Genomic DNA, 15,293 nt, shown 5'->3' with positions numbered 1-15,293 from the left:
TCTACATAATCTATTATTTCAGGAATATTGCTAGTATTTTCCTGGGTGAAAACTGAGAGGAAGTAGGTATTGAGAATTTCACACATATCCTTATCACTGTCAGTGATCTGACCAGAGTATGAGAATGAGGCACAACTCGTTCTCACCGAACAAGACCTCAGACGCCGACGGTGCCTAGAAGCCTCACTAACCACCGTCACCGACACAATAGAACATAACACTGGAAACCACAAAATTTCAAAAACATTAGCATACATGATACTTAAGCACCACCAACCCAACAACACAGGAATCTCATGATCCCATCGTCTACCCGTCCTCATCCCAACATGGCATTCTTCGGGTCACCATGCGTCACTCACACCTTACTCTCCGCCTATATATAATGTCTTTCTACCTCTGTATGTTAGAAGTGATCACGGTCCCAGGACCGAAACGTTTTCTAATAAATATGTCATAGTGTTTGCTTACGTGTCTTTCTAAACCAGCTTGTCGGTATTTATTACCAAGGTTTATACGACTGTTATATTACATAATTTATCTTCTTCAGGCCCATTATAAATATTAATTATTGAGATATTGTTAGTGTCTTCCTGTGTGAAAACCAAGAGAAAATAATGATAAAAAATCGAGCACATTTTACTCTCCTGGTCAGTAAGATGTCCAGAGTTATTTTAAACCTGGAAAAAATCTTTTGGAATAGTTTTCGAATCCATAGCAACTTTAATTTCATAGTCCCGTTTGGCTTTTCTTATCCCCTTTTTAACCTCTCTCTTAATGTTAATATATTGATTTATAAGATGACCCTCACCTCTTTTGAAACACCTATAAATTCCTTTCTTCTGCCCAAAAAAAGACTTTTGAACCAATTATTCATCCATTTCGGGTCATTTATATTCGATCTAATTTCTTTATCTGGAATAAATGTTCTTTGGGCAGATTGTATAGTGTTTAGAAAGCTCTCGTAGCTGGTGGAAGAAAATACAGACCTAACTTTCTGAAAACGCCAGGTCCTCTAGATAAACGCCACGTCCTCTAGATAAATGCCACGTCCTCTAGATAAACGCCACGTCCTCTAGGTAAACGATGCACTTTCGCTTATGAACACGACTACAAATTTAAAATGAATAGAGGATTTGGATATGTTTCAGGATTTCTTACCACGCTGTAGGCTTCTATTGTCACTAAGATGGTGTTCACATTTACTTCGACTCGATAGGTGACCCAGATCCAAAATTCGTTAAACGTTATGTACAGCTTCATAATATTAAAAATTGAGTAAGTGATCAGCGACTATGAGTGCAGGGAAAGGAATGTGGAAACTGTGTCTACTTTGCGCTGACTTTCCTGGATTTTGTGACTAGTTCTCAACATTATAACTCCGATGGTGTTATACGTGATTTTATATCCTACATTCGTGAATATCCCGATGAGACCGCAATCCTTAATGTACACTCAATACTAACGGAGTTTACCACGAGAATTAATCTATATCACCGGGATCCTACACGCTGCGTATCTCCCAGTTTTGTTCCTCTCCCAGCCTGGAATACCAAAGAAACCAGACGGCGTCGTTATGTAAAATGTCTGGCACTCAGTTGCGTTAGACAGAAGAGAAGAGCAGGAATTCTGTCTCGTGAACTTGTAAATGATGCAATTAAACTTAATACTTTGACTTACGAAGCTCTTCTGAAAACCTACTGAGTTACTTCGTTATCCCATCACAGGACACTGCCACGGTTATAAACAATTGTGTTAAAAATGATTCCTGCATCAGAGAAAATCTGTGCACACAGAGACAGATTACACAAATTAGATAATAATGAAGGACAAAAGTAACAATACCGCTGTTGGAACGTTCTGGTCTGTCCTCGAATATAAATAAATAAATAATCCATGGTAAACGCTAAGCCAATTTGGGTCATTCAGTGCAAGAAATGGTGGAGGCTCGATCCTCCATCTGCTAAGCCCCAGACAGACGCTCTTCCTATTTGTACTCTCCAATATATAGATCTGCCCTCGAATATTAATAAAGTCATGAGTGGGGGAGGAGTGGGGGGGGGGTAAAAAAAAAACAAGGGTGAAGAGGTTAGGAGGAAACCAGACTCACTGTATAATGTGAATGTAACAAACATTAACAGAAACTAAACTGGGAATAATAAAATAAAAATTACGTTATAAACACTGTAATCCTTGCATGTGACATCACAGAGAGAGAGGCGTCTACCACATTTTCTGTCAAGTTAGGTTAGGTAAGATCCGTTAATTTTTTAATTGACAATGTCGTAAAGATTTTAATATTTTTGACGAAACCTTACTCAGAAACCTCCCTCTTTTTCTCTATGAAAGCAGAGAAAAAAGTGAGGTAGAGAGATAAAGAGAGAAGCAAACATCAAAGAAAGACAAAAGCAAAGATACAGTGACGATGATAAAAGTCGAAACAAAGTGAAGAAAAGAGACTGAAAGAGCCTTAAATACATAAAAGAGACGCTTCATACCTTCTCACTCTCTGTGTCGAGCGCGGAGGTGGCTTCATCCAGGAGCAGCACACCAGGGTTGCGAACTAAGGCTCGGGCGATGGCTATCCGTTGCTTCTGACCGCCAGACAACTGTGTCCCTTTGGACCCCACACGCGTCTCGTACCCCTGCGGGAGGAGACAAAACAAATGAGCCACATGGCTATAACAAACTGTTACAAATGAATTCTACAATGCTGAAAAGCAAGACTGTTTTGTTTGTTTGAAAAGCAACTCTAGATTATTTAAAGTGGATTCAAGACTGTCTATGTGGGGATCCTAGATTGTTCAATTGGGATTCCACACTGTTAAAACGAAGATTGCAAGCTGCTAAACGGGAATACTAGATTGTTATAGAGGATTCCAGAAACTTAAAATGGAGAACTCTGAATGAAGAGATTCCACATAGTCAGATTGTTATATTGTTGATATAACTTCAAAACTTACTCTCCATAACGTTAGAAAAAAGATTCCATAGTATTATAATGGGGATTCTGTGTTCTTTTTGAGGAAATCTCAAAATATCAACGGCATAAGATATTTTTAAATAAGGAATTCGAGACAATTCGTGTGTGTGTGTGTGTGTGTGTGTGTGTGTGTGTGTGTGTGTGTGTGTGTGTGTGTGGGTGTGTGTGTGTGTGTGTGTGTGTTTCGGATTCAGATGTGCGCACAGTGTAAACAATTATCTTGATAAACATCGCAAACTACAAAGGAAATCTAGCCACTCGCATGTGAAATGAACCAGAAGAAACGAATACTGTCTCACCTTACTCTTGGCTATTGTCACACAACTCCCTTCATGGGAAGTGCCTTGAAGCTGGCAAAAGGTTCTTGATCCGATGAATTGGAGCTATTTATCTCTTCCTGATATCAAACCTTGGTTATGTATGACTCTTATGGATATAGCGCATCCCAATAAATAAAAAAAATAATAAAAGTTTTGTTGTTAGAGCCTCAGTATGGTTCGGAATCCAGAATCCTACTGTGAATTTTGTAGCCCTTGTCTAAGTTGTAAATAAATATGACTTACAAATGGGAGTGACTCGACGAAGTCGTGGATGTTGGCCTGCTTGGCTGCAGCGATGACCTCTTCTCGGCTCACCAGACGGGTGTTGTCCCCGTAGGCGATGTTCTCAGCGATGGTGCGGTCGAAGAGCACGGGTTCTTGGGAAACCAGACCTAGTTGGCTCCTCACCCACGACACGTCCAGCCGCTGCACGTCCTCCCCGTTGATGAGCTGAGGTGGGGCAACACCAGATACACATCACAATATCACATTTAACGGCTCTATACTACCTTGTGCACTCGCTACCACAACCACAGATTTCTTCCTCAGTCTGCACGATCATTCTCGTCTTCACCCACTCAACACCATTCGCAAAACCACCACTATTACAAATAGAGCATTAAATCTTTAAAAGGTTCTCGTCACCGTTCCATGAGCTCCTAAAAATGCTATTGATAAATCACATGATAGAAAAGTTATACGACATATCTAGAGCAATTCACAGCTAACACTTAAATTAAAAAAATAAATCCGAAAATGGATATTTTGGTTAGTTCAGGTCGGTTATCAAATCGAAAATGTATAATGATCCAGGACTAAACTAACTGTGGGTTAGTTTATCTCAGAGATTGTATCTTAATACATATTGTATTGTGTATATTAGTTTTATGAAGAAATTAAAAATAAATTAAATGAAAATAATATATTTTTTGTAAGGAATCTATGCCTAGTAGGGTCTGGAAAAGACTCTTTGTTACCTCTGCATTCTCTGTTTTTTTTTTCGTTGCCATTCACAGGATGAGCATGGAATTGACAATACACTAGCTGCTTGGGCAGCTCAACTATATAAACTCAGTCTACCACACCCACCACCTTCCTATCTAACGCTCATTACCATCACAAACTCATATAATTATTATTTATTTTTTTATTAACACATCGGCCGTCTCCCACCAAGGCTTCTTCGCTTCTAATGACCAGAGCTTTGGTAAGATGGGGAAGGAAGAAGGATGGGTAAGGATGGAAATATTGGAAAAGGGTTGGAGGGGGGGGGAGAGGTAGGATATAAAAGGTAAGTGGCCCAACCACTTTGGTGTAATTTAAAAAGTGTATTTGAATTGATAAGATTATTTTTTAAGAGGTATAATACTAACCCATCAGAGTCACATAAATATAATAGGTATATAAGTACATGACTCTGAATTGGTTGTAATTATACAAGTTGCAATTGCTTTTTTTTTTTTTTTTTTCGCGATTGCACAACGGATATTTATACGACAAGAAAGGCAATATTTTCTGGCCAGTTTATGAGCTCGTGACAATAGCTTCTTAATGGTGGTGTCCAACAATAGTCAATAGCATAATTTTTACATTAGAAAGTTATTTAAGATGTCTCCCTAATTAGGGGCGATGATTTTCTCAGTATACATAGAAGGGTTCTGGTAGTATCCAATCTTCTTCGTCAGGTAAGTTGCTCAAAATCATGGGTCGAGGGTAATCATCTTTATGAATAAAACGACGAACCCTCTGTGGGAGAGTCATTCTTTGAGTCCTGTGAGGCGGAGTATTGATGGTGTAATCGGTGGTATTTATCACTTGTATAGGATGTTCTCTATCTGGCATGTATAGCCATAAGCTATCAAAAGCTTTATGAACATCTCTGGTGGCAATTAAGGCAAGATTGCCCTGCTGTTTTAGACTTGCTACAGTGTCAAAAATAACATTTATTGCATGATTGGTACCTCTATGTGTTCTAAAGCCAAATTGTTTTTCAGTAAACAAGTGATTAAACTCCATATAGTAATTCAATCTGTTGGAAATGACTTTCTCAAGAACTTTTCCAGTGACTTCAAGTAAAGATATAGGTCTATAGTTCCCAGGTTGGTGGATGTCTTTATTGGGCTTAGCAAGAAAGATCATTCTAGCAGTCTTAAAAACAACTGGAAAATGTCCTGAGGCCAAGATGGCATTAAAGATATTTACCAAGGACTGTTTGCAATTTCTAGGTAGGTACTTTATTTGTTTCATTGTTATTCCAGAGAGGCCAGGGGCTCTATTTCTCATTCTTCCAATAACCTGACTTATCTCTAGTAATGTAATAGGTCTAGTAAGCGGGTGGGTATCTTCAAGAGTTGAAGTATCGATGGTAGGTAGTGGTTGTAGATCATCCAAGTTTTCATCTCTCCATTCATTTACTAACTGATAATGATTATTATTAAATTGACGACTGTTATTGTGAGAGAGAATTTTCTCCCATACATCACCCATCAAATTAGCCTGGTCCTGTGGATCGTCAAGTTTAATTTCAACATCTTCATCATCCTCATCAGTGAAGGTATGAACTAGATAGTTAGGAGCCTTGTGCTTTGCCCCTAAAAGTTGTCGGATCTTACTCCAAAATTTTGCTGGTTCACGTTTATATTGATTAGCTTGAAGAACTAGAAATTTCCATATGTCTCGTTTGTGTTGACTAATCATGTTAATTAATTCGTGCCTTAATCGGTGCAGTGTAGCTGCTGGTGGTTGTCGCGTTTGAAGATGCCTTCGACATTCTGCTTGATAATTTCTTAAAGTGTCTCTAATTTCTCTAGTAGGTTTATATTGTTGGTATATCTTTGTGGAAGCTAATTGGCAAGTTGCATTGGTAGCTTCAATTATTCGATTGTGCAGGGACCTGATTGCATCATCAATTGCACTGGAAGGTAGATTTTCCAAAGACACAATTTCATCGTCACCCAGAAGTGCCCTGAAGGGGTCAAATCCTAGGGTGTTAAGATTGGGTTTAGGAGTTACAGGTATTCTAAATGGAGAAGTTTGTAGTTGTATTATAACAGGGATATGGTCAGATCCTACATTTCCACCAGGAGATATACGACAGTGAAAGATGTCACAGTCTCTGTTTGTCAGTACTATATCTGGTGTCCCTGGATGAGGTCCAATGTACGATTTAAAGAATGGGCCTTGAAATGACAAGTTTCTAGCTGTCATGATATTAAAGAGTTGTTTTCCTTTTAAGTCACCCAGTGGAACACCAGCTCCACAGTTGAAGAGGGCAGGGTGATGAGCATTAAAATCTCCAGCTAGAATTGTTGGAATATTTCTGCTTAATATCCTATGTAGAGGAATTGACTCTATATATGGCTGTCTCGGGGGAAAATATCCAGTTCCTATTACTAGTTGTCCATGCGACGTTGTTAGTTCTATTGCAAGAATGTTATCTTCATCCACATGAATATTTTTAAATGTATAGCCTAATTTAACTAAGATGGCTACACCACTATAGGGTCCTCTCGATTTCTCCACAGTAGAGTAACCACGTAATTTAATATGTTGATCAACTCTTGCAGCTGTCTCGTTCAAAAGTATAACATCGGGATTGTAGTTATGTAGTTCAACCTCAAGAAGGTAACGGTTATTAAAGAAATGTTGAACATTAAGTTGGAAAATTGTAATCCCCATTATTGCTTATTCTTCGATCGTACACTGCGTTCTGAACGCCTGCAAGTAAAGTTATGTGTTGTATCTACACTATCCCTGCTGGACTCGTCAAGGGGAAGAGGGAACTTTTGCGTGGATGCTTGTGTATTAAAAATGCCATCATCTTCACTAGAGGCAGTAATATTAACAGACTCATTAGAATCGTTAGAGTCGTTAGAGTCATCATCATAAAACTGAGGTATGCTATTCTCAGTTTCAGGAAGCAGAGGCTCGTGAGAGTTAATGGGAGACTGTGTAGGCTCCAAGGGAATACCCCTCAAGGAAGGTTCCTTGATGTTGGTGAGGGGCTCTTGATTTAGAGAATTGGATCTGTGCTCCAGTTCCCCGAATTAAGCCTGAATGCCTTCCACATATCCCCCCCCCAGGCGCTGTATAATCCTCCGGGTTTAGCGCTTCCCCCTTGATTATAATAATAATAATCCAAGGGAATATTAGATCGGCAAGGTGAGTTACCTTGGGAAAGTTCCTGTTCAACAGGATCAGCTACAATAGCGGGAGAGTAGGCACCACTTTCTGGGGCATTGTTATGTTCAGGTGTTGACTTATTGGGTTGAGAGTTGACAACCTGGGTTTGCGAGGAGGGCGATCCCTGGGCCAAGGATGACTTAGGCTTATTTTTAGATGTAGAGTATGGTACATACTTCTTGTTATGAGAAGGCTGGGTCATAATAGCCTTCACATTTTCAGGGATAGTGATGGGAGTGATCCCATTATCCATTAACAGATCATTTAAAACCTGAGAGCAGAGTTGCATGTCACCACCTGCTATGTCTTTGGCCAACAAGTACATTAGTTGTGCTCTCGTTATATCCCCGTCTGTGGATACCCGAGACATATGAGATGCGACTGAACCTTGTTGTTGTGTCTGTTGTAAGTGAGGGTTAGATTGGGGCGCTCCAAGAGGGGCAGAATTCCAAACATTGGAACCATTGGTAGAGACCTGAGGAGTCCCATTTGATCCAGGCAGAGCTGGGAAGGAAGCTTGGGACATGGTTGGCGGTGCCTGGGGAGTGGTCTTCTTAGAAGTGGATAGTTTCTTGGCGTCAAGAATTTTCTGCATTTCCTTTTTTCTTTCAGGACAAATAGCAGAAACAGCATGATGTTTTCCATTACAGAGGACACATTTAGGTGAATTTTTATTGGTACAATCACGATACGAATGTTGGCCAGAGCAAATGCTACAAATTTGCCCTTGTATACTGCATTTGTTGTTGTTATGACCAAAGGCATAACACTTGAAACATTGTGTCACACTGACAAAGCGTTCCATAGAAATTTGGTCAGATGTACATCTGGTATTGAAACATTTGAAGCCATTTTGACACACAAGTTTGGCCTCCTCAGGTGTCTCGAGTATTAATTTTAAAGTTACCTTATTGTTGTTGGGATTCGAGAATTTATGTGCTTCAACAGCCCTAAGGTCAGAATTCTCGGTATTAATGTTATCAACAATTTCATTAACATTGCTGTGTTTCATAAAACTGTTGATTCTGGCCACAAACACAGTCCTCTGAGCTTGATAGCTGTCAGGTGCAACTGGGATAACACCAGAAGTCCTCAGTTTATCCAAGACATCATGCTTTAGGAGTTGAAGTAACTCTTCTTCCGAAGAGAGGAGAAGTACTGCTCCAGCGTGGGTTTTAAAAACATCCACTGGAGCAACAGTTGAGTTAGAGCAAATACAATTGAGAATGTCTTTCATGGACATTTGATTTCCATCAATGCGTAATCTTACACGAATCCTCGCCATGATGCCTAGGAAGGAGCATCTGGCAGAGGAGTTGCTTAACAAAAAGGTATCTTTCCTTAATGTTAGCCTAACATCCTATTTCAGCTGACTTATGAAGGTCAGCTCCTAAGATAGCCTACCCTCGAGTAGTGAGGGGAAAGGGCCCAAGGCAAAGATCGGCTGGATTTTAAAAAACCACACGGGCTACCAGATGGTCAAAATGCCTTGTGTTAACTCGCCAAAGCGAAGTTGCCGAAAAATAAGAAGATAGGACAGTCAGAAGGATAGCAATGTATGTAGTGTGTTAAGTGTGTGGGCCAGTGTTGATGTATGGGTGGGGGGAGGATGGGGAAGGATGGGGGGATGGGGATGAGAGGGGTGAACAAGCAAGCAAGTCACCGCCTTACCCTCTTGATGGGATGGGGCTCGAAGTGACTGCAAGCAAGTCTCCTCTCAGCTCTGGTGAAGAACTACTCAGGATAACCCAAGTAAATTCTCGAGCAACAGTGTTCAGAGTTGCTCAGCTGAAGAGCGGGAACGACGACGTCTTCTCTCCACGGCGGCTGGGCTGCAACTCCCCACCAAGGCAGGGTGGCCCGAAAAAGAAAAACTTTCATCATCATTCACTCCGTCACTGTCTTGCCAGAGGCCCGCTTACACTACAGTTTTAAAATTGCAACATTAACACCCCTCCTTCAGAGTGCAGACACTCTACTTCCCATCTCCAGGACTCAAGTCCGGCCTGCCTGTTTCCCTGAATCCCTTCATAAATGTTACCTTGCTCACATTCAAACAACACGTCAAATCCTAAAAACCATTTGTCTCCATTCACTCCTATCAAACACACTCATGCATACATGTACTTGCTGGAAGTCCAAGCACCTCACACGCAAAGCCTCCTTTACCCCCTCCATCCAACCTTTCCTAGGCCGACCCATACCCTGCCTTCCCTTCACTACACTCTCGAAGTCATTCTATTTTGTTTCCTCCTCTCTACATGTCCGAACCACCTCAACAACCCCTCCTCAGCCCTCTTGATAATAGTTTTGGTAATCCCGTACCTCCTCCTAATTTCCAAACTTCGAATTCTCTGCATTATATTCACACCACACATTGCCTTCAGACATGCCATTTCCGCTGCCTCCAGCCTTCTCCTTATTGCAACATTTACCACCCATGCTTCACACCCATATAAGAGCATTGGTATAGCTATGGTCTCATACATTCCCCTCTTCGCTTCCATGGACAAAGTTCTTTGTCTCCACAGACTCCTCAGTGCACCACTAACCTTTTTCCCCTCATCAATTCTTTGAATCACCTTATCCTTCATAGATCCATCTGCTGACACCTCAACTCCTAAATATCTCCCTCCAATCTGATATTCAATCTTTCATTACATATTTTTTTACGTTATCCTCATCATCTTACTCTTTCCTATATTCACTTTTAATTTTCTTCTTTTACATACCCTACCAAACTTATCCACCAACCTCTGCAACTTCTCTTCAGAAACTCCCAAAAGCACAGTGTCATCAGCAAAGAGCAACTGTGACAACTCCCACTTGGTGTTAGATTCTTTATCTTTTAACCCCACACCTCATGCCAACACCCGAGCATTCACTTCTCTTACATCCCCATCTATAAATATATTGAACAAGCATAGTACATCACACATCTTTGACTAAGGTCTCCTTTAACTGGGAAATAATCTCCCTCTCTCCTACATACTCTAACCTGAGTCTCGCTATCCTCGTATAAACTCTTCACTGCTTTCAGTAACCTATCTCCTATTCCACACATTTGCAACGTCTGCCACATTGCCCCCAATCCACCCTGTCATACGCCTTTTCAAAATCCATAAATGCCACTAAAACCTCTTTACCCGTATCTAAATTCCTATTTGTTTCACTTTAAACACTTGATCTACACTCCCCGTACTTTTCCTAAAGCCTCCTTGTTCATCTACTATCCTACTCTCCGTCTTACTCTTAATTTTTTCAATAATAACTCTTCCATACAAACCATACCACGGGCGGGATTGAACCCACGGTCAGAGAGTCTCAAAACTTCAGACCGTCGCGTTAGCCACTGGACCAGCTAGCCACCAGGGCCGGATTACCGCATAGGCAAACTAGGCATTTGCCTAGGGCCCCGCGCATTTGGGGGCCCCGCGGTCCAAGGGGTTCAGGGGCTCATCCAAGACTGCGCACATGGTGCAAGTGCAAAGGGGTCCCTACCTAAAAAGTTCAAGTGTTTGGAGAGTAAAATTTATTTTTAAAAATTAATCAAAACAAAAATAAATAATGAAATAAAATAAAATAAAAATAAATAAACCTAACCATAGATGGCAACACTCAACACGCCTTTGTTTACATCAGAACAGCTGTGTTTTCCCGCTAATGGATGAGTATGGGAGATTCCTCTCCAATTTTCTGTAGTAATTACACGTTATCTAGACTTGTACTGTGACTAATTAACTGAAGAAATGTAAGACAGCTACATACTTCGTCATTCTGGATTCACTGATTACAGAATTGGTGAAAAGAAAAGAAATCTGCCAGAATCTCAATGACAAGTTTGGATTTCTGTTCAAAATTACTACTATGCCAGATGCAGAATTGAGAGAAGCTGCATTAAAGTTGCAACAACACCTTTCAGCAGATGTTCAGGACACATTTGTTGAAGAAATAGTTCATTTTTCTGGGTATATGAATCAGATTAAAGCTCCACCTGAAAAATGTGCGCCCTCAGCTGCTTTGAAACATTTAAGAAATGCAGGTATCTCAGAAACCTTCCCTAATGTTGACATAGTGTATCGCCTTTACCTAACACTTCCAGCTACTAACTGTGAAGGAGAACGTTCATTTTCTGTTTTGAAAAGAGTGAAAAACCAGCTCTGTTCAACAATGAGCCAAGACAAATTGTGTAACCTAGCCTTGTTGACCATTGAGTCTGATCTAACAAGAAATATTGATTTTCAGAATATAATTGATGATTTTGCCAATATGAAATCCAGAAAAAAGTTTATTTAAGAAGTGCCTGCGAATATAAACAATTCTTTACTTTCTTGAGTTTATATGATTTGATAGTCTTATGCATGATGCAATGATAACAATAATGGTCAGTGATTTATAAAAGGAATAATAGTGCTGTAGTAGTTATGCTGAATATAATAGGTACATGATGTTACTACTTTAATAGCCTAATCTAGTAATACTATGCTGTCTTGAGTTTATTCTCTTTAAAATGCATGATTTAACAAGATAGTTATAATGGCTGTTGGTAAATGGTTTTGGTTGTCTTGATGTACTTTCCCTATTAAATTTAATCTAAATAGCCAGAATGTATTTAATTAGACCTTAAACAGGCTCACACCGACCCCCCCACCCCCACCCTCAAGCTGGAAGGGGTCGCTTCGCTTACCTGTAACTCAAAGGGGCCCCGCCAATCTGAATAGCCTAGGGCCCGGAGACTTCTTAATCCGGCCCTGCTAGCCACAATAAGATTCGTAAAACACCATAGGAAGGTTAGCATAGGCACCACTGCGACCACAAATGCAAGTTTTTACAGACGAATCTCCAGCTAGCGTGGCCGTGACGAACTCTAGCTCAAGTCCCCTCACTGCCGTCAACATGACTCACGAAATCGTAATGACACGATTGCAAACAAACCATACCACGGGCGGGATTGAACCCGCGGTCAGAGAGTCTCAAAACTCCAGACCGTCGCGTTAGCCACTGGACCAGCTAGCCACAATAAGATTCGTCCAACTAGGACGCATTTGTGGTCACAGTGGTGTACAGTGGTGCCTATGCTAACCTTCCTATGGTGTAGAAATATGCCTAGTTGGACGAATCTTATTGTGGCTAGTTGGTCCAGTGGCTAACGCGACGGTCTGGAGTTTTGAGACTCTCTGACCGCGGGTTCAATCCCGCCCGTGGTATGGTTTGTTTGCAATCGTGTCATCACTCTTCCATACACTTTACCAGGTACACTCAATAGACTTACTCTCCTATAATTTTTGCACTCTCTTGCGTCCTCTTTGCCCTTATACAATGGAGCTATGCACGCTTTCTACCAATCCCTAGGTACCTTACCCTCTTCCATACATTTATTAAATAAAAGTACCAACCATTCCAAAACTATATCCCCACCTGCTTGTAACATTTCTCTCTTTATCCCATTAATCCCAGCTGACTTACCACCTTTCGTTTTACCCACTGCCTCACGTACTTCCCCCACACTCACAATTGGCTCTTCCTCACTCCTACAAGATATTATTCCTCCTTGCCCTATACACGAAATCACAGCACCCATATCTTCAGCAACATTTAACAATTCCTCAAAATATTCCCTCCATCTTCCCGATACCGCTAACTCTCCATTTAATAACTCTCCTCTCCTATTTTTAACTGTCAAATCCATTCGTTCCTTAGGCTTTCTCAACTTATTAATCTCACTCCAAAACTTTTTCTTATTTTCGACAAAATTCGTTGATTACATCTGACACATAACACATCCACCAATAATACCAGATACAACCCGTCACCCCCTACTTTGATATACCTTTGGTATACACTTTATTGGTCTGAGCCGGGAGTTTACATGGACCTGCCCCGCATAGGCCAATAGGCCTGCTGCAGTGTTCCTTCTTTATGTTCTTATGTTCTTTGAAGAGTTTAGAGAGTCTCACTACTCTCGGAGCCCGGCCATGGGCCAGACTCGTTTGGTGCTTGCCTGGTTAACCAGGTTGTTGCTGCTGGCAGTCCGCTGCCCCACAGATTCATTACAGCATGGTTGATCTGGTACCTGGTGAAGATACTTGTCCAGTTTCCTCTTAAGGCTTCTACACTTGTTCCAGCCGTGTTTCTGATATCTTCTGCTAAGATGTTGAATAATCTGGGACCCCCGTATGTTGATACAGTGTTCCCTTTTTGTCCCCACCGCACCTTTGCTCCTCACTGGGTTTATTTTGCACTTCCTCCCATATCTCTCACTCCAGTATGTTGTTATGGCAGAGTGCAAATTTGGGACCAGACCCTCGAGTACTTTCCAGTTATGTATTATCAAGTATCTCTCTCTCCTCCGTTCCAGTGAGTACACGTTGAAGACTTGAAGGCATTCCCAGTAATTTAGGTGCTTTACTGATATTTCTCCTGCTTTGACCAGGGCCGTCAGCACTGAGCAATATTCTAAATGAGGGAGCATTAGCAATTTGAAAAGTGTCACCACTGGCATTATTTCCCTGGATTTGAAAGTTCTCAGCACCCACCCCGTCATCCTCCTGACTGTCGTGATCTTTGTCTTGCTGTGTTCTTTAAAAGAAAGGCCAGCTGACATAATTATTCCCAAGTCTTTTACGTGTTCCTGTCGTTCTATTTGATGACCCTCTTGAATTTTGTATACAGTGCTCCTTTTGAGTTCTTCATTCTTTACATACCTAAGCAGCTGGAACTTATCACCATTGAAAGTCATGTTCTCCACTGCCCACTCGAAAACCTTGCTTATGTGTTCCTGCAATTTTTCAGTGTCCTCTACCGTAGTGACTTTCATGTTTATTTTAGTGTCATCTGCAAATGATGATACAAAAGTGTGACTGGTGCTTTTATCTACATCTGTTATGAGAATGAGAAACAGCAGAGGTGCGAGGACAGTATCTTGGAGAACTGAGCTTTTTACCCCGCTGATGTGTTAGGAACACGAAAATCCATCTGCATACCTTCTCCTAATGCCTATGGCCCTCATTTTGTGCGCTATCACTCCATGTTCGCATTTGTCAAACGTCTTTGCAAAATCTGTGTAAATCACACCTGTGTTTTGGTCGTCTTCCAATGCCTCTATAATTCCGTCATAATGGTTCAGCAGCTGTAACAGGCATGATCGTTCTGCTCTAAAACCATGCTGGATCGGGTTATGCTGGTTGTGCTGGTCCATAAAATTTGTAATGTGCCGTCTAATCACTCTTTCGAAGATTTTTATGATGTGAGAAGTTAGGGATACTAGTCTGCAATTTTTAGCTGGTGCTCTACTACCTCCCTTACGCAAAGGAGCTATGTCTGCACTCTTTAGGTCTCCGGTATTTCACCTAGATCTAAGCTCTTTCTCCAAAGAATACTGGGGGCTCATGCTAGTGGTACTTTGCACTTCTTAATAAATACAGCATTCCATGAATCTAGTCCAGGTGCTGAATGAGTGGGCATGTTATCCATTTTTTTTTTTCGAAATCTATGGGATTTGTACTAATGTCAATTTGTTGGTCAGCGCGGCTTTCGGCTGGAGTAAAAAATGTTTCTGCATTCTCTACCTTGCTGATATATAGTGGGTTACTGAACACCGACTCATACTGTTCTTTTAGGATTTCACTCATTTCCTGTTCATCGTCACTATACGAATCTCCACTCAATAATGATCCAATTCTACAGGTAGTTCTTAGTTTGGATTTTGCATAAGAAGAGGAATATTTTGTTTTTTTTCCAATAACCTGTATGGCCCTTTGTTCCTTTATACTTCTTCTGTTGGGTATGAAATTTTAAGTTTTGCTTTA

The 15,293-nt window shown here is 40.9% G+C and overlaps 1 protein-coding gene across 1 annotated transcript in view; it reads right to left on the bottom strand.

Moving 5' to 3' along the window:
- LOC128684142 (ATP-dependent translocase ABCB1-like) overlaps positions 1-15,293 on the bottom strand; it is a 214,921-nt gene that overhangs the window by 33,999 nt on the left and 165,629 nt on the right. The window contains exons 28-29 of the mRNA XM_070089690.1: positions 3,547-3,753; positions 2,499-2,645 (exon numbers count right to left, since the gene is read on the bottom strand). Of these exons, the coding sequence (XP_069945791.1) occupies positions 2,499-2,645; positions 3,547-3,753 (354 nt within the window). The remainder of the gene's footprint in view (positions 1-2,498; positions 2,646-3,546; positions 3,754-15,293) is intronic.

This window comes from Cherax quadricarinatus, chromosome 2, assembly GCF_038502225.1.
Source record: "Cherax quadricarinatus isolate ZL_2023a chromosome 2, ASM3850222v1, whole genome shotgun sequence".
NCBI classification, from domain to species: Eukaryota; Metazoa; Arthropoda; class Malacostraca; order Decapoda; family Parastacidae; genus Cherax; species Cherax quadricarinatus.
This window is presented reverse-complemented; position numbering and strand designations above follow the sequence as displayed.